This window comes from Sinocyclocheilus grahami, unplaced genomic scaffold (genome assembly GCF_001515645.1).
Source record: "Sinocyclocheilus grahami isolate Dianchi unplaced genomic scaffold, SAMN03320097.WGS_v1.1 scaffold1014.1, whole genome shotgun sequence".
In the NCBI taxonomy this organism is placed as follows: Eukaryota; Metazoa; Chordata; class Actinopteri; order Cypriniformes; family Cyprinidae; genus Sinocyclocheilus; species Sinocyclocheilus grahami.
Genome location: NW_015506193.1, coordinates 346,289 through 374,027, shown reverse-complemented (window position 1 = coordinate 374,027; position 27,739 = coordinate 346,289). Strand labels below are relative to the sequence as shown.

Here is a 27,739-nt window from a genome sequence, read left to right as displayed (position 1 = left end):
GACATTGCGAGGCACGTTGTGGTTAACCTTCCGGTGTTCGCATCTCTGTTATAGCGACTGTGAGCCCACCCAGTGGCACAGCGAAAGGGAAAGATCCTTCTCGCCCGTGTGCATGCGGGTCTATGATTTTTGTCTAAAGACTCTCACCCTCTGTGCATAGAGTATTTGGGAGTTAGACACGCTAGGGCTGTGACGGTGGCAGATTTTTACCACCACGGTGATAATGGACCAACTACCGCCGGTGGTGCGGTGTTGATGTGTGTATATATATATATATATATATATATATATATGTATATGTATTATTAATATTATATATATTAGTGGCGTCAAAATTAGCGCGTTAACGCAGGCTTTCAGTTTATTTAAGTTGTTGTGGTGTTCATTCACATTGTTTCTAGATGTCACTGCCAATACTTGTAGAAACAATGTGAATGAACATCACAACAACTTAAGCAGCAAATTTTGCAAAACACAAAATTTATGTCACTGCTAATACTTTTGGCCACGACTGTACACCTACCCCAACCCTAAACCTACCCTTACAGTAGGATAAATATAGTGTTTGGTAGCATAATCTGATAGGTAGCATTATTTGTCAGAACACCGGCGCGTTGTAGCCTGTATTAACGCAGGCGATTATTTTTTCAGTTTAACACGTTCAAAATATTTAAAGCAGGGGCGGGGCTAGTGTTGGCCACCGCACTCACAACTGCTGCTTCTGTCACTTTTTCTCTTGACAAGAAGTGCATTTATTCAGTCGCAGAACGAAGCGAGCGCGGAAACGGTACTGTGCTCGAAGCACGTGCTCTTCAATTGCACGCACAAAGGCGCCGGTGCGCTTTAGCCTGTATCCTTTCATATCAAAGTGCGAAATAAACTACGTGCATGCAATGCCGTGGTCAGTTAAGTCATGAAGTTACCAAAAAGGCGATTAAAGCTGCCTTAAAACTGTGCATGCATGTAATATATTTTATATGAGTCACATTTAAGAACATGTCTCTGAAATGGTTTTCAAAACTGTCCTGGAGCAGCCCAGCACTGTCTCACTCATCTAACACACCCAATTTAACTCGTCAGCTCGTGTTTATTTTAGCACTTCAGTCAGTGAATACGCAGCCTGCAAAACACTAAATATCAAAGAAATAATACAGTTAAACAAGAACGTAGCCTAAATAAGAAAGTTAAATACACCCTGTCTACAGGACGCAAGCTGCGCGGCGCTACAAAATACTATAAAACTCTTTATAATCGGTAATGCTACACTGGATGTGGCACGACATGACAAATCCCCGACAGTAAACTGCCTCGTTCTGTTTATGAGGTACTGACACAGAGATCAAATGTCCTGTGTAGACATTAGACAGACTCAACCTGTTGCAACGCGGCGGTGTCGCGTCCGGTGTAGACACGGTTCACTGTTCTGCTACTGTTATTACACTTGTATACAAAACTTTGTATTATGCTTGTTATAGAGTGCGTGACGTCACGTGCACTACCGCCGGTGGCGACCGTCACAGCCCTAAGACACGCACAGGTTGCGCTCGCTAATCCCGAATGCTGCCCGCACTGCTCTCAGTTCCCATTAAGGGTTCTAGAGCGACGAGTATGAGTCTCGGCCACGTGTAAAGGGGACCCGAGTCTTTCTGCGCCTCCCATGGAAATGGCCAAGGTTGCTCCTCAGGTCCGGAGCAGCTGGGGAGAGTTCATGGATGAGATGCACAGATTGCACACTTCCCCAGTCAAGCAGCTGATACCAGCCATTCCAGCATGCGTCACAAAGATGCAACGCTTCTGGGACAAACCCTACTCACAGAGGGTACCTGTTAAAGGTTTCTCTAGGCTGGATGTTCACAATATGGAAGAGTTGGGGATGTCCAACCCCCCCAGTCCCATCTCACTGCTCACAGCGTACCAAGATGAACTCATGGAGGAGATGAGGAGGCAGATTGATGCCCAACCCAGCATTGTGGCAAGAGATCTACGTAATTTGTATGACTAATATTTATATGAATATATATTAAAGGGCATATTCCAGGTTGGAGACCCCAGTTAGTCGATGTATTGAAAAATAATGTAGGAACTAGTTTTTCTTTAAAATATACTTTAAGGTTTCTGGAGTCGTTTTTGTGAGAATTTTACTTCCGCATCTAAAAACCACCAAAACCGGAAGTGACGTTACGAGAGGGAGAGCGGTCCATTTTAAACATAGAAAAACAATGTTTCGCAATGACAGTTCGGATGCTGAGGAATGTTTTTAAAATTTACACTAGTATGACGGACCACAGATACAATTATGAGCCTGCTATGCAGCCAAGAAAGCAGGGACAGGCCAGTATTAGACAGAACAACGGTCAGAGGAGACTAATTAAGTTGTGTGAGGAGAACAGGGGAGGTGTCTTGGTGAGAGACCAGTGTTAGCTTACAGATATACACACGTTAGCTAATGATATGTAATCAGGCAATAGCAAAGCTAGTATTGGTCATCTAGTATTGGAGTATTGATACTTACCAGTAACAGAAACTAATTAGCGTTGATCAGGAGTGTCATGCTCGTTAATATCCGATACTAATATTACGTGATATAGCGGTTTCTCATCACCACAGGAGAGAGAGAGAGATAAACACGTTTTTGTTTCATTATGCGCTTGTGTGGGAAAAGCAAGGCCATGGTCACAGCTGAGAGAAGTCAGTGTTGCAGGGAGTTACATACTGGGCCTTAGTGGAGATGGAGAATGTGACCCCCACATTTGATGTGCAGTGTCTGACTCTGCACCCAGGCTTTGAGGCTTGCTGTCTGAACCCCATATGTGCTACAGATAGGCTATATGCACTTCAGACAGGAGCATGGACCTCTCCAGACCAGCAGAGATGTATGTTTAGGGCAAAAATAATTTATTACTCTGAGCTAAGTTCTTGTATGTTATTTCGGCAACCAAATAAGTGAAAAGACCGAATAAATTGTACCGAACAATCATATGACGCGATCAAATAGCAACCAGCGTAGAGTGAGAGGCGCGCACTCTTTATTATGCAGCACACACGTCAGCAGTGTGGAAGCATTTAAACTGTTGGAGAAAGACGCAAAAATCATTACAAGCACCGACAGCGAGAGGCTGTTTAGGACTGCATCGCATGTCTTCAATGAGAAGAGGAAGGGGTGATTGTTGCTGGTTATTGTAAACAATTAGTAAATAAACTGCCAAACATTGTTTTCTAATACACGTGCACATTGCATGTATTCTGACAGTGCTGCACGAACTCGCAGCAGATCTGCTTGTTAACCAGGGTTCAATATACCATCATACCGCCCAGCCCTAAGTCATAGTGTGAATTTGTGACATTTTTCATTTTATTTTTTTTGATAGTTTATATATTTATAAGTAGGCCTGGGCGATAAAACGGTATCGATATTTATCGACGGTACACCTTATTCGATAACGATAGAAAAAATGCTCGATATAGGCACGTGCTATGAGTGACGCAGACAACACACACAAACACTAACACATGCTGAAATGAGTGCTGTGCCTGCCTGAGGAGATTGTAAATAAAGAATGAATATTAGTCGAATTTAAAGGGAGCGTCTTCAGTGGAGCACGAGATGCGGTGATGATGATGTAAGTGACGTTGTTGCATTTTAATGTTTTGTTAGTCTAACCCACGAGACGCGCCACTGCTGCGTTATTCTTTCAAAATATTAGAGAAATATAGAAGCTCGATGCGGAGAAGATCTTGATTTGGTTAAAACCTGTTTTTAAACCAAGCCATTCACACAGAACACATATTCAGCGCATTTTTTAGACGGACAAATATGACTGCTGCCCTCACGTCTCACACAAGAGATGTAGCCATGCAAAGTTAAAGCAGTTTAAAGTTTTAGAAAACAAGTCACAAATTTGTGGAGGTTTATTCCTTTTCACTGCGTCTCATATGTTCTTAAATGCAATATGTGTGAATGGCGCTTCGGCTCTTTGGATTAAGCAATGCATAAATACATGATGCTGTTTTGTTCATAATTGTTTATGCAATTTACGAAATTATATAAAATTTTTATGAGTTAATTTAGACGTAATGCACGTTTTTTTTAATAGAGTTACTTCCTTGCGTTGACAGTTTAAATGCTCTGCATTATTTTGTTCATTGCGCCCTCCTGTTTGGCCTCTGGAAACAAGCCAAAAGTTTCCTGAAGTCCTATTTAATCTGCATATAAAACATTAGAAATTAGATATTTAATTTTTATTTTGTGTTTGATTGTTAAAACAAAAATATTTGTTGTTTGTCTCAATAAATTGGGTTACTTTAAAAATACAGTGGTTAAAAAAAAAAATTCTATTGCTCTTTGTTTTAAAAAAGGTTATAAAAAATGTCAATAATTATCGATACCGAACGATATGAAACATTATATCGTTGATAAATTTTTTAGCTATATCGCCCAGCCCTATTTAGAAGATACTCAACCAGATTGTTGTAAATGTCGGCTGTTTTTGATGTTGTTTTTTATTCACTCTTCTGGGTACTTTGAGCTAATGAAGATACTTTGTGATTGTCATTAATGTGTCATTAGTGTTTATGACTGATGTATTAAGTGTGTGTGAAGCTGAACGGTTGCGTCTCCTCTCATCAGCTCCTCCTCTCAGCTGTCTTTCTCTTGCTCCTCCCTGCGTTAACATTCATTCTCTCCCTCTCTGTGGTTCTCTGCTCTCTCTGCGTCTCTCTGCTGGTCTCAGCTGCTCTGTCCCTCCCTTCCTTCTCATGGTGGTCAGTCGGCTCGGGCCTCGAGGCCTGGACGCTGCCGTGTGGGCTGCTTACACCACCGTCTTCATCCCTCTGAGTAGCAGCCTGTTCTCCAGCAGAGCCCTGCACTTCTACCTTTGGGTGAGTTAGATACAGACGGACAGACAGACAGATGGGAAGAGTGTCACGTTCTGATGGATTGTGTATGAAGATCATGTTTGTGATGGTGTTTACCGTGCTTTTCATGCTTCCAATGGCCATTTACTCTGTGTTTGTTTCTTCCTGATGGTTCCCTCATCAGTTACATTGTCATGAACCGTGTCTGTTCTGTAAAACTTTCCACATTTTTAATGTAGTATTTGGCTGAGGCGTAGAGTGTTAAATGAGATTCTCTGTATGTGATTGTAGCTCTTGTCCCTCATGTGGCATCTGTATGATTTATCTTGTGAAAGCAGTTGTGTGTGAGAGTGTTGATGTGACTCTCTGTCTGCTCCCCGTCTCTCTATACAAATAGGATTTTCCCTTTCGACGGCCCACCACACAAACATATGACACAAAGCCTTTCCCCACCCTTTATTTCTCTTTCACTGACCCGCTTTAAAAAGAGTTGAGACGGCAGTTCATCGGCCTGCAGAAGATCCGCTGGCTGCTTTACTGAGCTATATTCATTGAAAGGCTCTATATGAAATGTTTTCAAGTTTCTTAAAGTCTTTCTCTTCAAAAGTTGAAAGTCTCACCCTTTTACATGTTCTACTTGTACAAAAGTAGATTTTATGTATTGAAGTGAAATCGAAAAAAGTGTCTTAAAGCTGAAGTATGTAACAAAAAGACAAAAAAGTGGCAATTTAAAGAAAATCTTCCCCCTGTGCTGTAGGCCACAATTACAGTCTCATATGTAATCTGTTTGTCATCATGGAAGCAAACGTCATTAACTGTCATGTCTTGTTTTGAATATGCAGAAGTAGAAATGAGAATAGATATTAAACTGAAATTGTGGTACCGCAAATGGATTATTAAAACTGTAGGCCTAGTTCACAGCACCTCTCATGCTGTTATGTTCAAGTGTAACAAGCATGATGTTAATCAAGAATCAAGACTTCATGATGTTACTTGCTAATTTGGTATGTGCAAAAAAATTGCTGAGTTAAAATTGCTGAGTTAAATTTTTTTTTTGGTTTGTTTTGAGCATAAACCGTATGACACAACTGTGCTAATAAGCTCTTAGAATAACAATAAATCAAATCAATCACAGCTGACGTTTTATTTTTCAAAGACAGATGCAGTTGAAACATACATCCCATTTGTGTATTTAACATTTTTAAATAGTCTACAGTAGCATGGTTGAAGTGTGTTTGTGTCTACAGGAACATTGTCCTCTGCCTGTATTTTCTTATTTCATTCTTTTATCATTGTGCTCAGGTTGTTTCTGTGCTGCTGTCTTTGGCCAGTAGGTCTGTCCTCTGTGTCTGAAGCCGTCACGTCTTATCACAAAAACAATTAGCTAATGTTGGTATTGCCTTATTGACAGCTATCTGTAACTCAACAGATTACTAGGCATTGTTATTATTACATATGTTTTAATGATGACATATAATTGTTATTTATTAGTGAGTTAGACTAAAGATGGCTCAAATCGCTGACAAATTACAGCCAGTCCTCTTGTTATTAGTGTAACTGATCGTTCATTTACATAATAAATGTCTTAGTTATGCGTGATAAACACAGTATTTGGAAACATATTTATAAAAACACCTCATCAGTCATTATTCCTGCAGGTAGTCTGCTCTCTAGTCGCTGTGTGATGTGTTGTTGGGCTGTGTGTGTTCACCAACTTGATACCTATCTGAATCAAGCGAACAGCTGTGCTAATGTTAGCGAGATAACTGTTAAGCCACTGAAATGACTTACCTAACGTCTTCAGTCCCTTCACATCTCAGAGTTGTCTGTGCTCAAAAGCCATGCTGATATTTACTTTCAGGATGGACCGTCACTTTCCCTTTCTGTTCGAAGCTTCTTGGTTTTGAGAGTAGGTTTCCCAAATGCTAACGATGATTGCCGTTTAGTCATTTACTGATTAAAAGCAGCTATACAGATAAGCAAGTGTTGTAAGAACATGCTACAAATGCTCCACACACATGCTGTATATTATCCGAGTCTCCTTTATTCTGTCAAAAGACGAGTGATGTCAAACTGAGGCAAATTTCCACTAAATATGACCACACAGCTCACATTATAAATCATAATTATAAGCCAAACCATTGCAACCAAAAAAGTTACATACTACAGCTTTAACAATAGTTTCAATATTAGTTGCCTAACAAATTGCTTGTATTTAAGGGTGCTATGATCAGGATTTTTGGAGCCAATCACCGATCGTCGATTACAGGAAGCAGTATCTGCCGATACAATCATTGATACCGATCTTTTTGAAGCCTTCTTTTTATCATGTAGAATTATTTGTAATGATGCTCCAATCAGGATTTTTACAGACATACATTCAGGGCCTGAATTTATTTTTAGTTGCACAATAGCTTACACTCAGCACAAGCCTGATTTTGTGAGCTGTATGTGAGGCGGCCTTATGTGTGTGCTTTGAGTGTGCATGAGCGCACCGTCTCTAGGAGAGCGCGCAAGCGAGTGCTGAATGGTTTAAACACTGGCAAGACTTAAAAAGAAATGCAAATTATAAACTTGATTATGTGACACTGCCTCAATTGTGCAAGTGACAATTCCTGTGTCAACTGTGCAGCGTGAAGCTCGCTTATAGTGCAGACGCGATGTGATTTGAAGCCATTTGCGCATTTTGAGAGGGAAATAGAGAGAGTGCGCGGTGATTCACTCACGCTATTTGTGAAATTACGTCATACAGAAAGTTTTCAAATTACACTAAGTTATTTAATAAAGAAATATGAATTGTTCCTCACCTTCAGTATTTTAATTATTTTACACATGCCGAAGTGAGATTGAGACTGTGCCGCTGCATGTCACGCCAAACCTCTCACGGCAGCCGAGTCGTCAGCTTCAGATCAGTTTATGAGATTGGCTTTTATAGAGACCGCTGTTCAAACTTCCCAAAGCGATTATCGGCTGATAGCGATCGGAAGCCGATAAATCGGAGCACCTCTAATTGTATTCTTCACTTTGGATAATGGAAATGTAAAATGTGATATACAATAGCCTCCAACAACGTACACACACAGAACAGATTTTGATTTGAGCTTTACACCGCGTCTCTACACCGGACACGAGCGGTGCAGCGCGATGTGACAAAATACTATAGAACCCATTATAATCAGTGTTGCTGTCTACACTGTATGCGGCACCGCGCAACACGACAAATCCCCGACAGTAAACTGCTGCCTTGTTCTATTTATGATGTACTGCCACAAAATTAAAATGATTTGCAACGGTCGCTTTGTCGTGTCCAGTGTAGACAAACTTTAGCTGTTGCAGCGCGACGCGACAACTTTCGCATCCGGTGTAGACACAGTGTTAGTCTCTGTATTAGAAGTCTTGGCGTATCATATGTCGTATTTTTCACATTTATATTAACAGGCTGTGAGTGTGTGTGTTGTAATTGTGTGTGTTTTCTGTCAGCTTAAGCAGATGAAGGAGCTGGAGCAGGAGAAAGACTCTCTACTAGCTGGGCTGGATGTGTTGGAGCGAGCCAGAGAATGGTACCAGACCCAGATCCATAACATCACTGAAACGCAGAGACACATCGGCCAGAGCCACCACTCCACCGTACGTCCAGACAACTGAACACCATCCTCAGTAGTCCAGCCTCACACCATGATCATGAATCTGTCAGAGATCAAGACATCTCATTCAAAACTAAAGTCCAGAAACAGTATATTTATGTGTTTTCCTCAGTGCATAACTGACATGTCACGAGTATATTTTTCCTCTGTAAATGTTAGAAAGTCATGCAAATATATCCATTTTTCTTGCTGTCAGGAGTGGGCGAGGCATACGCGAGTGAACGAGTGCTGCTGCGCACATGCACGCTAAACAGACGGAGCGCAATAATTCTGAGTTAAATATGCATTTTGCTGAAATATTCGTTGTTGAACATTAAATGTGCCTTTTGTAGAATTTTAAAACTACATATAGGTGTATTCTTATGATAGTAGTACCTGTAAAGGGAGTATTCGTAATGGGTCAATAAAATGTAAGCTAATACAGTCCTAATTACTAAGCTTACTACTACTTACTACTTAATGTGTTTCTTATAGCAGTTAAAATGTAGTTTTAATTTAGTGATTTTAACTTTTAGTTTAGTGATTTTAATGCTTTAAAGACCAATGTTAGATTGTAAAGTTCTAATGCTATCTGTCATAAAACCAGAGAAGGCTGCATGGCTATGATGGTATGTGAGAGAGTCAGTGGTAATATCATTGCATTCCTATTGTTCAGTGTTAGAGGTGCTCAGCTTAGTCTGACAGTTTGCCTGCCCTGGACCAGGTTAGGTTTCCAGCATAAGTTGCCACAGTGACTAATTTTGATCTTTGTTAAATTTGTTTTATGGAACCAAATCATTTGACAGTGAGTCAGACTAACTGAAATAAACCTGGCCTATTTGGTAAACTTGTTTTATGAAACAGGCCTCGAGGCGTTAGAAGTCAGAAGACACAAGTTAATTTATGATTTGCTGTCTCTGTCAGAACCAAAGAAATAAATGCGATCATATTTTTTCCATTGCATCGTATTGCATCGAATCGCATTGCGTTGAATTGGATCGAATCGAAATCGGATCGCACTGCATCGTAATAGGGGTGAATCGTATCGCATCGCTAGCTACTTCATATGTATCTTCAATGTATCGTATCGTTGGCTATGCATCGAGATGTGTATCGTATCGGCCTGAGTCATGAGATGCACATCCCTAATGAATTACATAAGGCTATTTTGTCATTCATAATTGGAGTCTGATAGTTCCTCCCCCTTTCTCTACCTAATTAAAGCTGCGACATTTGAGTGCATGAAGTGTCCAACATTCCACACTTTCGGTTATTTAAGTGCATCATACAGGTATTTAAGGTGCACTTTTTCTTTTTTAAATTTTCAGTGTGAATGCCCTACTTTATACTACAAAATGTCATGGAATAGTGCATAAGTACGCGATTTGGGACGCACCATTTGACTTCCAAAAACAGCGCAGAGTAAATGCGTCATCTGCATCAGAATGTTATGATTGGCCCAGAGTACACATCTTATGTCAGCGCGTTCTGAACTCATACGTACCTGCAATTTACTGGTAATGTTACAAATTCTCATAGCGTTAAATAGCCTAAACTAATTTACCAGTATTTTTGAAAAGGTCCCGTTCACACAGGATCTCTTAAAGGGTCATGAAAACCCAGACTACTTTTTCTGAGGAGAGCGCTGTACATTCACTCCCCCCACCTACAATCCCTGCTGGTACGAGACTCGAACCTGCAACCTGCAACCTTTGGGTTACAAGTCCGACTCTCTAACCATTAGGCCATGACTTCCCCACTTGCACATCATAGAAGACAATGTTAGCATCCAATAATTTTAACTATTGGAGAAAAATGTTAAACTTTTTTTGTGCTATTTTCATCTTCCATGTTTAAAATCTACATCGTGTTGACGTCAAAATTTGTGACGCGGCAATGGACTATAGTACATTGATGACGCGTCTGTGTCTATTAAATTATTCATGAGACTGCGTGTTCTTATCCTATGAGAAGACGCTTTGCTTAATTATTCACAACATCATGTGTTGATTTGCTATGACAGACACTTCAGACTGTGAGATCGCGTAAATTATCTGAGAGAAACGCTCATGAATCGAAGAAGAGTGTTTGTTTTTGCTTTTTTAATAAGAGTTCGGGCACAAACGCGATTGATTCACTTAGTGAGTATAACCGTTTTTACAGCTCTGTGACACAACCCGTCAAAAGGCTTATATAATCACGGCAGAATAAGTCTTAAAAAGGTGCAACAGCACGTTCATGTATGTTTTTCGATACAGAGTGCAAATGGCTGTGCATTTATTTGTGTTTTTAACTCGATGGGAGTGAAATGAAACTGTCTGAATCCGAAGCTGTGTGTTGTCTGTCTCCCCTATTCCCCCTCCGCTTGCAGCGCACCACGCCCACTTTTTTAGCATTTTTTAAAACTGTGGTGAGAATTAACCAGTGCTGAAACAGGGGGTTTCATGACCCTTTAACATTAATTTACCAGTAAAGACTATGTGTGAAAGGGGCTAGAGAGTGAATTTGCATTTTCTTTCAGTCCGTCTGCTGTTTTTGTTTTGCACAAGTGTCTTAGGTAGCATAGTTTTTCCAAATCTAAGGTCAGACCATTCTGGTTTTGCCTTCTTTATCTTGAAATTATACAATCAAATTCAGATAAAAAAACAACTGCTCGTGCTATGCGTGTAGCATGTTTGTTTGGATCATGATTAAAACGCAGGGGTTACCTCTAATTTCAAATGGCTACAGATATTTTTGTTTTAAGACAGTTTGCCTGTTACAGAGCAAATAAACAACAAATAAATTTGCTTAAAATATCCCAGGATCAAATATTGATCCCTTAATCAAAATGCTCATTTCTGACATTTTATTTTATTTCTTCAGGAGTTTTTGGCTGAATCTTGTCAGAGTCAGTTGGAAGTTGTTCTGCCTAAACTGCAGGACGTCACACGCTGCCTCTGCGATTTACTTTCATTCTCCGGGAAGGTTCGTATAAAACCTCCTTTCACTCTGATATATTATTGTTGTTACTGTGCTGATTGAAAAATATGCTGTTCTCCAGACGTTCCCGTCCACAGGCTCCTCCAGCGCTCCTCCTGCTCCAGCACCTCCTCAGGCCATCCACATACTGAAGGAGCAGAACCGGCTCCTCACACAGGTCTCACTTTGATTTTTTTTACACACCTAATTCAGATCATCAGCTCATTAGTAGAGAGATTCATGGACTCAGCTGAGTGCATCTGTGATCAGAAACCACTTATGCTTCATTCACACTGCAGGAAAATGTAGATTTTTTTTGCTCTTAACTAACTCAGTTTATTTTATTTCATAACAATGTGAACAGCACAAACCACATGGAATCTGATTTTTACGATTCTGATTTGGGCCACATTTATATGTGGTCCTAAATCCGATTCAGGTCAGATGTGTTGCAATGCGACTGCAGTCTGAACAGTCATATCGACAGTGTGGTGTTGTTTTAAGGTGTATTACAGTAGGCGCAGTGTAAATTGTCTAAGCATTAATGGTAGGGAAAGCCCTTATAGTACATTGAAGAATGATCATATGACTTTTTACATACGCCATGTGACCTGTAAATGCGAAAAAGCCGTTTCCATTGCAGTTTTGCAAATTATTCCTTTTTCGCATTGCCTGAAAAACCACCTCATGCGAGCGTAAAAGCGTTTTTGCGATATATGGGCATTTTTGCAAAATTGACGCGTTTCCATTAGGCGTATTTTCAATTCGCAATTTGAATTTGCGCAATTTGAAGGGTAATGGAAACGCGCCTAGTGACAGCTCTATACAAGATAAACTTAAACGGGGATAAACAGGGTTGAACAGTAAATATTTAATAACTTGACCTCTGTCTCCTCATCTTCGTCCTCCTTATTGCCTGCTCACAAATTTGCTGCCTTTCACGTCACATCAGCTTATAAATGAACACATAAATGCTTACTTCATTGGCCTCAGTGTTTACTTCCGTATGACAGCGCACTTCATGCCGTCTTGTTATCGTTCTTTTGCACATGCGGCTCAGTTCAGGACTGTCATTCATTCACACTGGAATCTGATATTGGCCACATTTAAAAATGACAATGTGAACAGCCATACAAAAATTTCGGATCTGAGCAATAAATTGAAATTGAGCACTAATGCTTGCAGTGTGAACACAGCCTTAGACATGCAAATAAAACAAAGATTGAAAAAGGGTTTAACCCTCTTGGTATCGTTCGGTCATTTTAGGCTGAAAAAAAAAGTTTAGAATTTTTCAAAATTGCTACTTCAACCCTCTACGGACACCTTGGCAATTGAATCGCCATTGGCTAGTATTTTTTGTATTTAGTATTGGTTTAGCATTTTTTAGTTTACTCGCCAGAATCGCCAGACTATATATATATATATATATATATATGTGTTTATAAAATGGCACAGTTTTTAAATATCTGAAAGTACACTCTTAACATCAGTCAGTCAAGCATTATAATATGATTATCAAGTATTATTTAATGATAGAAATTTAGTAATGAGAATTAAAACTTGATAACAATGTTTGAATGCATATTAGTCATTTTAACTGGTGTTTTTTTGGTAATTCAGTGTTTCTGTAAAAAAAAAAAAAAAATTTTTTTTAATTTTTTTGACATGTGGCCAAGTATCGGAATTAGTGCTCTGCATTTAACCCATCCTAAGTGCACACACACAGCAGTGAACACACACACACACACCGAGAACACACACCCGGAGCAGTGGGCAGCCATTTATGCTGCGGCGCCCGGGGAGCAGTTGGGGGTTCGGTTCCTTGCTCAAGGGCACCTCAGTCGTGGTATTGAAGGTGGAAGAGAGCGCTGTACATTCCCTCCCCCCAACTACAATCCCTGCCGGTACGAGACTCGAACCCGCAATCTTTGGGTTACGAGTCCAACTCTAACCATTAGGCCACGACTTCCTCTCATGCACGAAATTGCGATAAAACTAACAAAAATACTGATAAGATAATAATGATACGAATTTTACTAATAAGAACTATAAAACGCACGAAGGATTAATGAGCTGCTGGATTCATAAATATTAATCAGGTTTTGTGCATTCGCTCGAACTGATTTGCTGAAATCAAAACAGGGATGGTAATAGATGAGCGCCAGCCAATGAGATTGCCGTTGCCACATTAGTTCCGCCCACTACCGGGAAACCCGACAGTTCTTAAAAGCTGAAGAATTCCAAAGGAAAGCCGTTATTTTGACAGGAAAATACAACAAAGAATATCATTTACATGTAGCATGTCAACTCTCTCTCTCTCTCTCTCTCTCTATATGCGTGTGTGTAAGACAAAGTGACGGCGAGTCGTGCGCCTTTACACTAGAGTTTACGGTACGTCAAATTCAGGTGCGCTGCGCATCCATTCAGATGAACTGAAAATAGCACATATCGCCTTACGGAGAGTGAAACTCTAAAGCACTCAGTCAGAGAGTGTTCGGCGAGTGAAAATATATCTGTGCTAAACTTATACTTAGCCTCCAACTCACACACTGGCGAGTAAAATCTGATAATTTATTAGCCATTGGCTAATATTAGACTCATTTAGTCGCCCAGAGTGAATATTTAGTCGCATATGCGAGTGATTTACTCACGATGTAGAGGGTTGTACTTTATCAGAATGGTACGAAATTCTATAACTTTTATGACAGTCACTCTGTGATCACAAAAAAAATTATGGACTTGATTCGAAAAGGCTAAATGGTCGTTAAAAAAATTGTCACAATTGCAAAAACATGAAAATACAGTGCAATTTTTGTGTGTACATTCTACAAATCATTCACAATGCAGAAAAAAGTGCACAGCAATGAAGGGGTGAAACTCTAAAACAGGAGTGTTAAACTCAATTCCTGGAGGGCTGGAGCCCTGCAGAGTTTTGTTCCAACCCTGCTTAAACACATACCATGTAGTTTTCAAATAAGGCTGAAGGACTTGATTAGTTGGATCAGGTGTGTTTAAATAGGGTTGAATCTAAACTCTGCAGGGCTCCGGCCCTCAAGGAATTGAGTTTGACACCCCTGCTCTAAAATATCAATAACGATCTAAACGCATTGCAACGCATTGAAGCGCATGGTGCAGGTGCACTTAGGGCATGTCCGAATCCACTTTTGCTAGTTTAAGGACGGAAAAAACGGTCTGCGCGCCAGGCACATGGTCTAAAAGGGTTGTACCTATTCTCTTAATGAGTCATGGGTGTGCTTTGGCCATAACGTGCAATGAACCAATCAGAGTCTCATCTCCCATTCCCTTTAAAAGCCAGTTGTGCATGCACCATGGCGGATTCGCTATTTACATGGCGGAATTTGCAAGAGCAAAGACTGAACGCTTCTCCAGAGAGGAAATTGATCTGCTCGTGCATGAGGTTTTTAACCGTTCCAGCTATTTAAACTGGTATTGTTTTATGAGGATGAGCGGGAATCAGTCTTGCAATAATATTGGATAGTGTTCATAGGTTGGTCTAACTACACACACAAAAAAATCAAATACCAACAAAAAAAACTTTTGTTACAGGTTAATGCGCGCAAGCAGACCATCTACGGGGCACAATAATAATCTTTTACATTGTAATCCTTTCATTTTTAATATTTGGCATGTTTGTGTGTGTAATAAGTGTGTGCGTGCTTTGTGCACCCGCCTATAGACATATATAACGCTCCCTTTAAATAAATGAGAAAAAAAAGAATACTGCATCATTGACTTTAGACTTTTAGTTGGTCAATGGCGCAATCGTTTTCAGTTGCCTCAAAATAGCAACACTCCATCAATGCGCAAAAATAGACACATTGCACCCACCCCTCACAGACACACATATATGAACTAGTGTGACTGTAACACAAAGCATGTTTTTGCAAATGCGTGAAATAATAATTCAACCACAATGAAGTAAAAACAGACACCAAGGAAGGGGTTACACTCTAAAAGAGGGGTCTCCAAACTCCTGGAGGGCCAGTGTCCTGCAGAGGTTAGCTTCAACTTGCCTCAACACACCTGCCTGGAAGTTTCTAGTATGCCTAGTAAGACCTTAATTAACTGGTTCAGGTGTGTTTAATTAGGGTTGGAGCTAAACTCTGCAGGTCAGTGGCCCTCCGGGACCGAGTTTGGAGACCCCTGCTCTAAAACATCAGGAGTACAAAACAGACACACTATTATACACACACACACAAATAAACTGATGTGGCTGTAACAAAATGGCAAAATGTGATTTGAGCCAGAAGACTCAATTTGTGAATTCAGTTTGTGAATATGAGCCAGAAGACTCAAATAAGAGGTTGAAATCAGATTGATTAACCTCTAATAAAGCATTCCTGTTCATTTTTGTGACTTTTTTTTTTAAATTTTGATGTTGTGTAACAAAATGTCTTTCTCTGCTTTCTGTTTGACTGTAGTAAAATTAATGCAACAACTGACATTTCATACCAAAAATAAATCTAAATCTTTACAAAAAATTGCCTTTGAGAATGTCTAAATATATATCCAAATCCACAACTTAATAACCCAGATAGCACAGGTACATCTGCAAGCTGTCTGTTAAAAATTGCTTCATCTGGAAAGCATCTGCTGTGTACAAACATATGGTAGACGTCTTTGAGATGTCAGTTTTACATACATTCTAAATCATAAACATATTAAAGACATCTTCTAAACGTCTATTTGACATCTGATAGGAAACACTCTAAAAAATGCGTCTTGCAGATGTAAATGCAAACGTCTCCGTGATGTGTGTGTGCTATCAAGGAACAAATAAGTATTTATGCTTAAAAACAACTAGAGAATTTATAAACCTTTTTATATAGAGCTAAATAGGAATCTAGTGGCTAAACCATGGAATTGCAGATGTTTTTCTTTTTCTTACTCCCACCAGATGACACTAACCTGCCTTCAAAAATTGGATTTTAAAGGCATTGTCTCTATTTTAACATGAAATACTGGCTTAATTTAAAAGTAAGAAAGCATCTGCTGTGTACAAACATATGGTAGACGTCTTTGAGATGTCAGTTTTACATACATTCTAAATCATAAACATATTAAAGACATCTTCTAAACGTCTATTTGACATCTGATAGGAAACACTCTAAAAAATGCGTCTTGCAGATGTAAATGCAAACGTCTCCGTGATGTGTGTGTGCTATCAAGGAACAAATAAGTATTTATGCTTAAAAACAACTAGAGAATTTATAAACCTTTTTATATAGAGCTAAATAGGAATCTAGTGGCTAAACCATGGAATTGCAGATGTTTTTCTTTTTCTTACTCCCACCAGATGACACTAACCTGCCTTCAAAAATTGGATTTTAAAGGCATTGTCTCTATTTTAACATGAAATACTGGCTTAATTTAAAAGTAATATAAAAATATATATATTTTGAAATAATCATAGTTATTATATAAAATAAATTATCATAATTATTGCATAAATATTAATTAGTACCATAAAATTCTCTCAAAATACAAAAAAGTTACATTTCTGGTGTTCGGTCACTTTTCACCATGAACAACACAAGTGTGACCCCCTAATGAACCATACCTGAGGGTTAGTGGTGGAAATTTTGATTCTTTCAAGAGATTTGTTCATTTTCAGTTTGTTCACCAAAATGATTCATTCAGATGCGTTCACTGATTCAGTGACCATTTCTTCATATTACATAAATACGCCAGCAGGTGGCCAAAAAGAGTGTCTTATGTGTTATGTCTCAAGTCAACGAATGTATATACTTGTTACAAAAAAATGATTTGGCTTTATTAAAATGTGTGCATAATCTACTCATTAAAGAAATAAAGTCTAAAAAAAGTTGTTCAGATGACCAAAGCACAAGGTTTTCTTGCATAATTAACATTTTAATTGTTTGGTCAGACATTTACACATTCATGAATCGGGGTTTAAACATGGATTTATGTTCTGTATGCTAAATATGAATATATAAACAAACTTATGTGCACAGTACCTATAACTGCACTTTGCATCCGCTTTCTGCTGATTGCTGATCGAGATTGACTCGCATGCTAAATGGCCGACTGACCCGGTGCACTCTCATTCATTTCGTTCATGAACGAGATATGTACCAGTTCAGTCATTTCATTCACGAACGAGATGTAGCAGTCTTATGTGCACAGTACCTATAACTGCACTTTGCATCCGCTTTCTGCTGATTGCTGATCGAGATTGACTCGCATGCTAAATGGCCGACTGACCCGGTGCACTCTCATTCATTTCGTTCATGAACGAGAGATGTAGCAGTTCATTCAACTCGTTCACGAACGAGATGTAGCAGTTCATTCAACTCGTTCACGAACGACATGTACCATTTCTGTCATTTTGTTCATGAACGAGAAGATCTCTCTCATTCAGACTCAAAAGAAAGTCGTACAGTGAAGGGCGTATTCGTTCACTACATGCAACAAATCACATGCTCTGTCACATCTCATACTCGAAGACTTGGCTCGAGGTTTAATCATTCTTTGGCAGGATGAAACAGTCCACAGAGCTACCCGGTTCACTGATCTGCGCATGCGCTGCTAACAGCTGCTCTAGAGGGAGGAATGAGAACGATTCGTTCACCTAAAAGATTCATTCAAAAATAACGATTCGTTCACGAACGTAACATCACTACTGAGGGTTAAAGCCTTTCATTTTAATATTGGTCTTCAAAACACTGAACTTTTTCAAGTATTGGAACATATTTGACCTTTTTCTGCTGAATAGTTATTCATTCCTGATACTGAAGGGTCCCAACTCTAATTAAAAGCACCTGAGTAATCAAATCATCAAGGTCTTTGGTTTTTCTTGACGATGGAGCATGGGTTGAAACAAGGTTATTATAGTTTGTCATTTTTTAAATAATTTTTATTGTAATATTGTTTTCAAATTTGTTATAAATTTCAGTTTTGTTATTGTTAGTTTCATTATTTTTATTAGTTTTAGTTTAGTTTTTATTTTGTGAACACATTTCTATTTAGATTTTGTATAGTTTTGTTCAATTTTTTAATTTTAGTAAAGTTTAGCAAAATTAACAGGATACTTTCAGAGCGCAGACCAAAGAAAGACATTTTAATTTAAGCTTAGTGATGCAAACCTAGCAACACAAACTTGAGCAGGCTGAGATTGATTTGATGAGTTAAAGTATAAATATACGCCAAAATGAAGCATTCAAAACTTTTTACTTCATTAGTCTACACAAGTTGTGCTCCGATTGAAGGTCCCTTCATTGAAGGTTTTTAATTTATTTTGACATTTTTATTTTATTTCAGTTTACGAAAACGAATGTATCAATCGTTTTCAAAAATAACCTTGGGTGGAAATAAACTATGAAGGACAGTGGCACTTCAGGACCATGAATGAAGAGCCCTGCTCTTCAAAGGTTGTGGTTATGAATATAAATTTTTGTTGAGGTGTACAAATAACTAAATGTGACCTGCAGTCATCAAATGTGTAGATTAGGATGATGAAGCGCCATTTTTATTTATTTATTTTCTGGTTAATCACTGTGCAATCCCTTATATAAGTTCAGTTTAAAAAATAACAGATTTCATAGTTGAAACCTGATGATTCATGTTACCCCAGCATAACATGATTTATCTTTTTTATTTGATTATATCATACAAATAAAATATAAAAAAATTCTGAAGCAGTTTTTTATTAAATGTTTTGAACTTTTTTTTTAAATCCTAAAATTTTCAGGTTTAAATTAGACTGAATAACATATTTACAGTGTTATGTACGTGTATGTATGTTAGGGTTAGGATGTGTTTTTATATATAATCACGTTTTTTCAAACAGCAAGTAAATTAGAGAAAGTGTGCAAAGAACATTTACATTATCAAAACATGACTGACTATAATCTAGCAAGAGTTTAAGCACTCTCAAAAAAAACTCTATTATATAACTCTATAATCAATGGAGCTGTCTGCACTGTTAAAGTCCGCATTAAATCAAAATTGACTATGTACTTTATTAGTGCACATTGCTAGTCTTGATGTGAACAATTAATCTGTGCAAGTTAATCTGCTGAAAAAAAAAGTTTGTTGTGGTAATCTTTAATCAAAATCTGAACATTTACTTCTGCTCTGGAATGGCATTCCTTCTCTGATGACATCAGTTTGACGGCTTGGGCAGAATATCCTTAAACACACCCCTCCAACCGTTAGGTTGCTATGAGTGAGAGACAGAGAGGAGGAGCGCAAAAATACAACCCCGCCGTCTATTGAATATTCCGTTTCAGCTGAAAATACGTCACTACACTGAAATAAAGTCGGCAGCAACTTCCGGTTCACGCAGACTTTAAATGAATCTCTTAGTCACATCGTATATCTGCACTTTGAGAGCAGAATTCAGTCAGCAAGCGCACACACTGAACAAAGGTCTGGCGTTTTAGCGATGATATATCGGAACGCTTTCTGATTGGTGTGACGAGAGGGGCAGGGCCGAGAGTCGTGGGAACAGAGCGAGGCCGGTGGAGTAAATGCTAATGCGCGACACCTGCGCCACTCACCGGTCTCGAGTCCCACGGAGGAGCTCCGGAAGGATAAAAGGAGGAGTGACGACAGTGTTGGACGAGAGCGGACCAGGCCTGGATTTTATTTTGTGTTTTGGTTCTGTTTGTGCGCGACAGTCGTCCGCGAGGGGCTGTCACGCTATTTTGCGTTTATTTTATTATTAAAGTTTTGTTTCGCCGGTTCCCGCCTCCTCCTTCCCGTGACTACGAACTTTGTTACAATTGGCCATTGCATTCATAAACTCAATGGAAGCGTGTGTGACTGGTTATAATGAGCAACTCTGTAAAGAATTTTGCATTCGCCCACCCAGGGAGGCGAATTAAAGTAGTGATGGGTACTCACGTCACCAATAATGTTGTTATTTTTTGATCACGTGTCATTTTTGGTGCGGTTATAAGTACATCAGATGACCACTTTTCCCCTCTCGTGATTTGGTGCACTAGTCTAAGACTTTTACCTTGGAAGTATGAGAACACTGAATTAGGGGGCAGTTCAATCATTTAGAATTAATGCAAACTGGAGGGAATTGGTCAACTGATTTGTCTGAAAGATTGGTGGGATATCTAACATGTAGAATCTCTTACTGTATTATCAACACAAGGACGACACAAGTGTAATGAAATCAATGTTATTAACAAAAGATTAACAAGAGTAATCAATAACAACTAAATGAATACCATAAATGAAAATGGAATAAAGTGCATTAGATGCATAAAATTAAAGTGATTATGTTGGGTGTTGATATGGCGCAGTTACGTTATCTTATGGAAAGATGAGCTCTTTCTTCTCTGAAACTAATAAGGTGAAGGACCTTATTATGCATCAAATAAACAAAAAGTTATTTGTTCTTAACTGATCAGCTATATAACATCTAATGTAAATTAGAAAATCATATACTGATAACATACAACAGTGCCAGGGACTCTGGAAGAGGTTTGGATAAGTGATATTTACGTTCTCTGTGGACGAGTGAGCTGTCCAGTAGCGGTGACTTTTTCCACTGGTTGTGTGGTAACAATGCAGTGGGGAAAGGAGCAGGAATCCTTTTCAACAGCCATGAACATGAAGCACTGTGGAATTCTGATCTCCTGGAGCACCACATTTTCCTAGCTCGGTATGAGGGTGTATCTGTTGCTGCCTCACAGGCTGTGGGTGTGGTCGTATCTATTCATTTCTCTCCCTCATGGGCTAGAGACTCAGTTGTGTCTGTTAGTGTCTCACCAGACAGGAGACTCAGAACGTTTTCCTTTCTGATGAGGAGGAGGTTGCAATTTGGTGCTAATCCATTCCAGTGCTGTGATAGGCTGTTTTCATCAGAGCAGGAGGACACAGTGTGGCCCACCCTTCTTTCCTCCTGTGGGACTTATTTGCATAGTCCAAACACACAGTTAGAAAAGTGTCTTTAAAGTTTTACCAATGCATTTCTCACTTTCCAAACCACCACCAGAATACTCTTGGTAATATTCTAAACAAATAGAGACCAAACATAATGGAAAACCATTGAACTGTAATGCATGTATTCATTTGTCCATTATCAGCTTAATTTGTGTAAGATGTTGGGTGTGTATGATAGCACCGTTATGAATGGATTTGGATGGATCTTTGTGATCTCTCTTTGTTTCACCCACTGCTGCTGCATCCGGAGGTCCTAAAGGCCCCGATATACTTCAAACGAAATTAAAGAATGAACTGATGTGACGTCATTTCAAACAAAATCAGGCCTAAACGAAGTTTGTTTTGTGTTCATTTTGGGAGTTAGAAATGGCTTGCCACTTGTTCACTCTGGCTGCAAAACACCTTTGTACAACCACTGGTCCGTGGCGATTACGTAATAGGTAGGTGTGCACTGAGGCTCCGCCTTCCTTCACACAGAGCACTTCTCTGGCTCATTTCGTCTGTTGAGGCCTGTCGAGGTAAGATCTCCACAGGAGAAAACGAACACACTGGAGATCCGCTTTATAGTAGAAAATGAAGTTGTGCATCTGATGAAATGAGGCACTGACACTGTTTTTCATGTTTGATACTGTTAAACTGCTTGCTTTTAAGTAATATAGTTCCATATAAATACACGTGACGTGACTTTCCTGGAGTGCTAATTAGCAGATCTGGTGCAAACATATCAATGTTGCTATGATCAGATGCTTTTCTTATTCATTGAATTCAAGTTTATTTGTATAGCGCTTTTCACTATACAAATTGTTGCAAAGCAACTTTACAGCAAATTAAGTTTCTACAATATTTAGTAGTAGCTTATCAGTGGTGACTGTCAGTTAATGTACATATGGCAGAAATGTAATCAAGAAAAATCAATTAAAGACGTAATCAAACAGACGATGAACACTATTAACAGCAATTATTATATGATGCAATCAAACTTATAGCAAAATTTAGTAGTTCTGTATGTTGTTTCAGGGTTGGCATCATCTGAGGGGTTGGCATCATCTCTTCTCAGGTGTTCTGGATCCAGAGTGAAGCTTGTGTAAATCCTAGTTACAGAAACAGAGACATAATTAGCATAGCTGCTGTTCCAACCAAGCAAAATTGATTTGTTTAACCCAAGCTAAAGAATAATAATGTGGTTCTGATCAGATATAACTGCAGTACAAGATTATGAGATGCATTATTTGAATGCTTGGCCAAAGATATGTGTCTTTAATCTAGATTTAAACAGAGAGAGTGTGTCTGAACCCCGAACGTTATCAGGAAGGCTATTCCAGAGTTTGGGAGCCAAATACGAAAAAGCTCTACCTCCTTTAGTGGACTTTGCTATCCTAGGTACTACCAAATGTCCAGAGTTTTGCGACCTTAGGGAGCGTGATGGATTGTAGCGTGGTAGAAGACAAGTTAGATACGCAGGAGCTAACCCATTAAGGGCCTTATAGGCAAGTAATAATATTTTGTAACTGATACAGAACTTAATAGGCAGCAAGAGCAGACTGTAAAATTGGGGTAATATGATCATATTTTCTTGACCTGGTAAGGACTCTAGCCGCTGCATTTTGGACTACCTGTAGCTTGTTTATTGAAGATGCAGGACAACCACCTAGCAGTGCATTACAATAGTCCAGTCTAGAGGTCATGAATGGATGAACTAGCTTTTCTGCATCAGAAGCAGGTAACATGTTTCGTAGCTTGGCAATGTTTCTAAGATGGAAGAATGCTGTTTTTGTATGCATATGCTTTCTTTAAAAACATGCTTTCTGTTCTCAAATTTTTGTTATTTATTTTGTTACTGAGAGGAAAGTGCACAGCACATATTTACATATTCATCTAAATGTAGCTTTCTTTGGTGTGTGTGGCATCAGGATGTTTGATAACGGTATACCACTGCTCACATCTTTCGAACTTCGTTTTACCCCTAAATGAAGAACGAAAAGAACTTTCTCTGTGAGTATATGTGAGCCTTAAGGAGTTTTTTTGCGGTCGCAGGCCAAAACCTTAAGAATTTGTGTCTAGGTGGGTGAAGGGCAGAAACTGCATATGGACCAATGGGATCTCCTGTTCTTCCCGAGCTTGATATCAGAGGTGGCCCTCTAAGAGGTGTCTGGCCATTGTCCTTGCATCTGATGGCAGTGGATAGTTTGTTTGTATTTGTCCACCGACAAATTTGTCGACTGTTGTCCGCCATGAACTGAGCCCTGTAATGTGCTGTTCACCACATATATACAAAGGTGTGTGTGTGTGTGTGTGTGTGTGTGTGTGAGAGAGAGAGATAGAGAGAGAATGTTTTCATTCACTCATCATCGTGATTGTCATTCATGTGTGGACTTCTATGAACTCTGTATGCCTACTTAAACATCTCCATGGACAGTACCAGTGAATGAAAAGAAACATTTACAAGCATTATATACATGTTTAAGTTCCTCTCACTCCACAAGACTCTCAAATGTACCTGTATACAGAACCAGAATGAAAAATACAAGTATTAAATAAATTACATATTACGGTATTTATTAACATTTATTATGAACTCCAAGCCTAAACAAATGTAAGTGAAACTGAATTTGTGTGTGGGAAATGCTCCATTCAAATAAACTAAATGGTAAGCGTATTTGGCGGGATAAATGGTATGCGTATTTGCCGTGCTGAGGAGAGGGCTCCGGGCTTGGTATTTTGCCCGGACCCAGAGCAATCCCCCCCAGGGTAGGAATGGGCTAATGGTGAGGAGTCGGGTGGAGGAGGCAGGGCTCCAGACAGAAAAATCAATTAAGGAGCCCATTGGCTCCTATAAGAAAAAAAATTATGCGCCAAATTATTTTTGCCACAGAATAAAGTTTTATTTTTATTATTTTTTTACACTTAAAGCAGCACTATGTAACTTTTGGCACTCTAGCAGTTAATAAACAGAACTGCACACATCCCGCGGAAGAACATTCCAACCGGAGCTACTTCTCTAAGTTTATGTCTATGGCGATTCACGCAGGTATGTGTTACTCCGCAGCGGTGACGACCCGACCAGGCTACAATAGTCCAAATATAAGTACTTATTATAAGTGTACCGGAGTGATTCGGAATAAGACAAAAACGCGGTTTGGAAGATGAATTCATGATGTACTCGCTCATTATATACATTTTGCAAATTTTGAACACAGAAAAAGTTACATAGTGCTGCTTTAACATTTCAGTCATACTATCATGTGTTTATGTCTCATCTTTTCTTGTCTTTATCAGCATTTTAATCCATCTTGTAGATGTCCTGATTACTAATATGCAATTATAGGTGTTGAATTTTACCTTTAGTTTCTTGCATTCTTTCTTATCATGTCAACAGGTTAAGTATAAATATGAATATGAAATATAGCGCATACATTTAGTAAAATGCTCCTACTTCTAGTTACTTTTTCTAGCTGACGAATGAGTTCATGAACGCCGAATGGTTATTCTAAGATGAATGTATTATGTCGCATTGTTTACAAGCTTTACGCGTTTTCCGCAGTTTGAAACACGGAATGAGCGATTACATGAGACATTTCAATAAGATGTACTGTATCTTATAATATACATTTTGATGTCCATTCATGTTTATGTCATACTATAGTAGTAAAGAGAAAGATATGATGGGTTCACATGCCGCTTGAACTGCGGCGCTAAAGCGACTGCATTAAAGAGAGCCAAAACGGTATTTATTGTTTGAATTTTGAATTTGGCAGAATTTTAAAGCTGATACTTTGTTTATTAAAATGTAACAAAGCACAAAGCTTATTGCGATTATTGGATGGTAAGTGTGCTACAAATAATATGAAGCTCACGCATTAACAGAACACAGCATTTAGACCATTAAAGATCTTGATAACAAGAAGCCATCGTATCGATTATAAACAAATTGTTAACGATGTTGCTAATGTCCACACAGCTGACAGCGTTACCTTTTGTAGTTTGTTCAAGTTGTGCATGAAATGGACACTGTTTTTCTGCACTTTTACTTCGCACGTCTCCACTCTCTAATGCTGCTCAACCGGAGCTGCTTTCAGCAGGTGTGCCGTCAATGCTGCTGCTGACTGTTTGAAAGTCTTTTTTTCACTAAAACTTTGATGCGCCTTGTCTCAGTTTATTACGTCAACATAAAAGATGTGATCGCAAAACAATCAGAAAAAAGTCATTACATGCACATTTTTAAATCATAACATGTACATTTCTATAGTCGCCAATAGAAATTTCACTCGCAAATTAAAATTTTTAGTCGCAAATGCGACTGTTTTAGTCGCAGTCTGGAGCCCTGGGAGGGATGCTGGAAGACTTAGAGAGAATGAAGGTAATGCGGCTTAGGCTATTTATAGAGGTTCTCTCTCGAGCTGATAGGATAGATTGTGTGATTGCTGATAATGAATTGGCCGGGTTAATTATCTATATGAGCTCCTCCCGAACTTTGTTAATAAAACATAATGTCTGTTCTATTTGAGCATCATTACACAAATATCCATTTAGCATGTTGATATAACTCGGTTATTCTGTCTGTAAAATGTTGTCCGTTTTCTTAAGAGATTAAGTTAAATGCTATAGCTGCTCGTAGGTTAAATTTCTGAAGGTGCAGAAATGTCTCTTGCTTTCTCACGTTGTGTTTGTCATTTGTCATTACAGGAGGTGACAGAGAAAAGTGAACGCATCACTCAGCTGGAGCAGGAGAAAACAGCTCTGATAAAGCAGCTGTTTGAAGCTCGAGCTAGCAGTGCTCAAAACAGCAGTGCTCTCGATTCTACCTTCATCTGATCACCATCACTCCAGAGATCTGCTAAAATCACAATCATGATATCCTCAGCACCACACTACACACTGAACCATGCCTTCATATGATTACTGTCACTCCAGAGATCAACACAACAACACACTACACGCAGAACCATCTGAGACAAAGATTACAGGATTTTCAGAGGAATTTGAACAAACAACAGTCCAAGCTACGATATCAACACGATTCACGGAGGAGCTGCAGCTTCACTTCTTATTTCACCCTAATTTGGGTGTCAGCTGAGACAAAATACATGAGATGAGCTGAAGAATAAACTGGATTCCAGTGTATGAAGGTCAGATGGAATGGATAAACATATTTGAATAGAGGCTGCGTTTAAAGTTCCTGTATAGTTGGTATGAATGGAACTTTTATCTGAACAGTCAATTATTGAGCTCAGTTAAGTAGACTTTTCCTTTTGGTTTGGTTTGATTTGGTTTATTTTTGCTGTGTTGCTTTAATTAGCTTGCTGTTTTCTCTGAAAAAGTAGTACTTTTAAATTCTTCTCAGTAAAAGCTCCAGATCACTGTTAAAGGTGAAAAGTTGAAAAGACTTCTTAAAGACTTGATGTAACTTTAGTGACATATCTTTTCTTCTGTATTGATGTAGATCTGAGTTTATTTGAGATTATTGAAAAAGAAAAAAATGTAGGGCAAGCAGTCCATTGGTTGATTGGATGGATCTGAATGTGAACTTGCAGTCGATTGTAAGAAAGGAGTGAACAAAATTATCATCACTAAAGAGAAAACTCATTTTACCAACCATTATGATTACAAATTATGAGGTCAAAAAAAATGTGTAAATGCACCTGCAGTGCAGCCATTTATTCTGTTCCAGTCCAGTGCGCTCCATCTAGCTTTGAATCTTTGAATAAGAATCCATATGATTGTGCTTCTCTATAATAGAAGAATAATAATGTCATTGCCATTGCCATTGCCAATACCACTGAAAATTGCAGACTCTTCCACTAGTTTGTGTTTTTAATAATGGAAATCATTCTGGAGGGTTTAAATGCAGAAATGCGAAGCTTGTGTTCTTGTTGAAGCCTTTGCATTAATTCTTTAGTAAAGCGAGTGATGTTTAAAGTCCGCATGAAATCAAAATGGCCTTTATTTACTTTACTAGCGCACATTGCTAGTCTTAATGTGAACAATTAATCCGTGCAAGTTAATCCGCTGAAAAAAATTGTTTGTCTTGGTAATCTTTAATCAAAATCTAAACATTTCCTTCCGCTCTGGAATGGCATTCCTTCTCTGATGACGTCATTTTGACAGCCTGGGCAGAATATCCTTAAAGGGGTCATATGATGCTATTTTAAAGATCACTATTTTGTGTATTTGGTGTAACAGAAGGTGTTGACATGCTTTAATGTTCAAAAAACACATTATTTTTCAAATACTGTACGTTATTGTAGGTCCTCTATGCCCCGCCTCTCTCAAACACTTCGTTTTCAACAAAGCCCCCTCCTTTGACAAGCACAGTCTGCTCTGATTGGCCAGCTGACCCAGTGCATTGTGATTGGCCGAAC

The 27,739-nt window shown here is 38.9% G+C and overlaps 1 protein-coding gene and 1 long non-coding RNA gene across 2 annotated transcripts; both read left to right on the top strand.

The window, feature by feature from the left end:
* Positions 1-184: 184 nt before the first annotated feature.
* Positions 185-3,395, top strand: LOC107565659 (uncharacterized). Its single transcript, XR_001606403.1, has 3 exons — positions 185-261; positions 745-746; positions 3,385-3,395. It is a non-coding gene; the product is annotated as an uncharacterized lncRNA (long non-coding RNA).
* Positions 3,396-4,709: 1,314 nt separating this feature from the next.
* Positions 4,710-27,354, top strand: LOC107565658 (suppressor APC domain-containing protein 2-like). The gene is made up of 5 exons (XM_016250920.1): positions 4,710-4,878; positions 8,335-8,481; positions 11,343-11,444; positions 11,521-11,616; positions 26,064-27,354. Exons 1-5 carry the CDS (start codon positions 4,756-4,758, stop codon positions 26,190-26,192), a joined length of 597 nt encoding a protein of 198 aa, XP_016106406.1. The 5' UTR covers positions 4,710-4,755; the 3' UTR covers positions 26,193-27,354.
* The last annotated feature ends 385 nt before the right edge of the window (positions 27,355-27,739 follow it).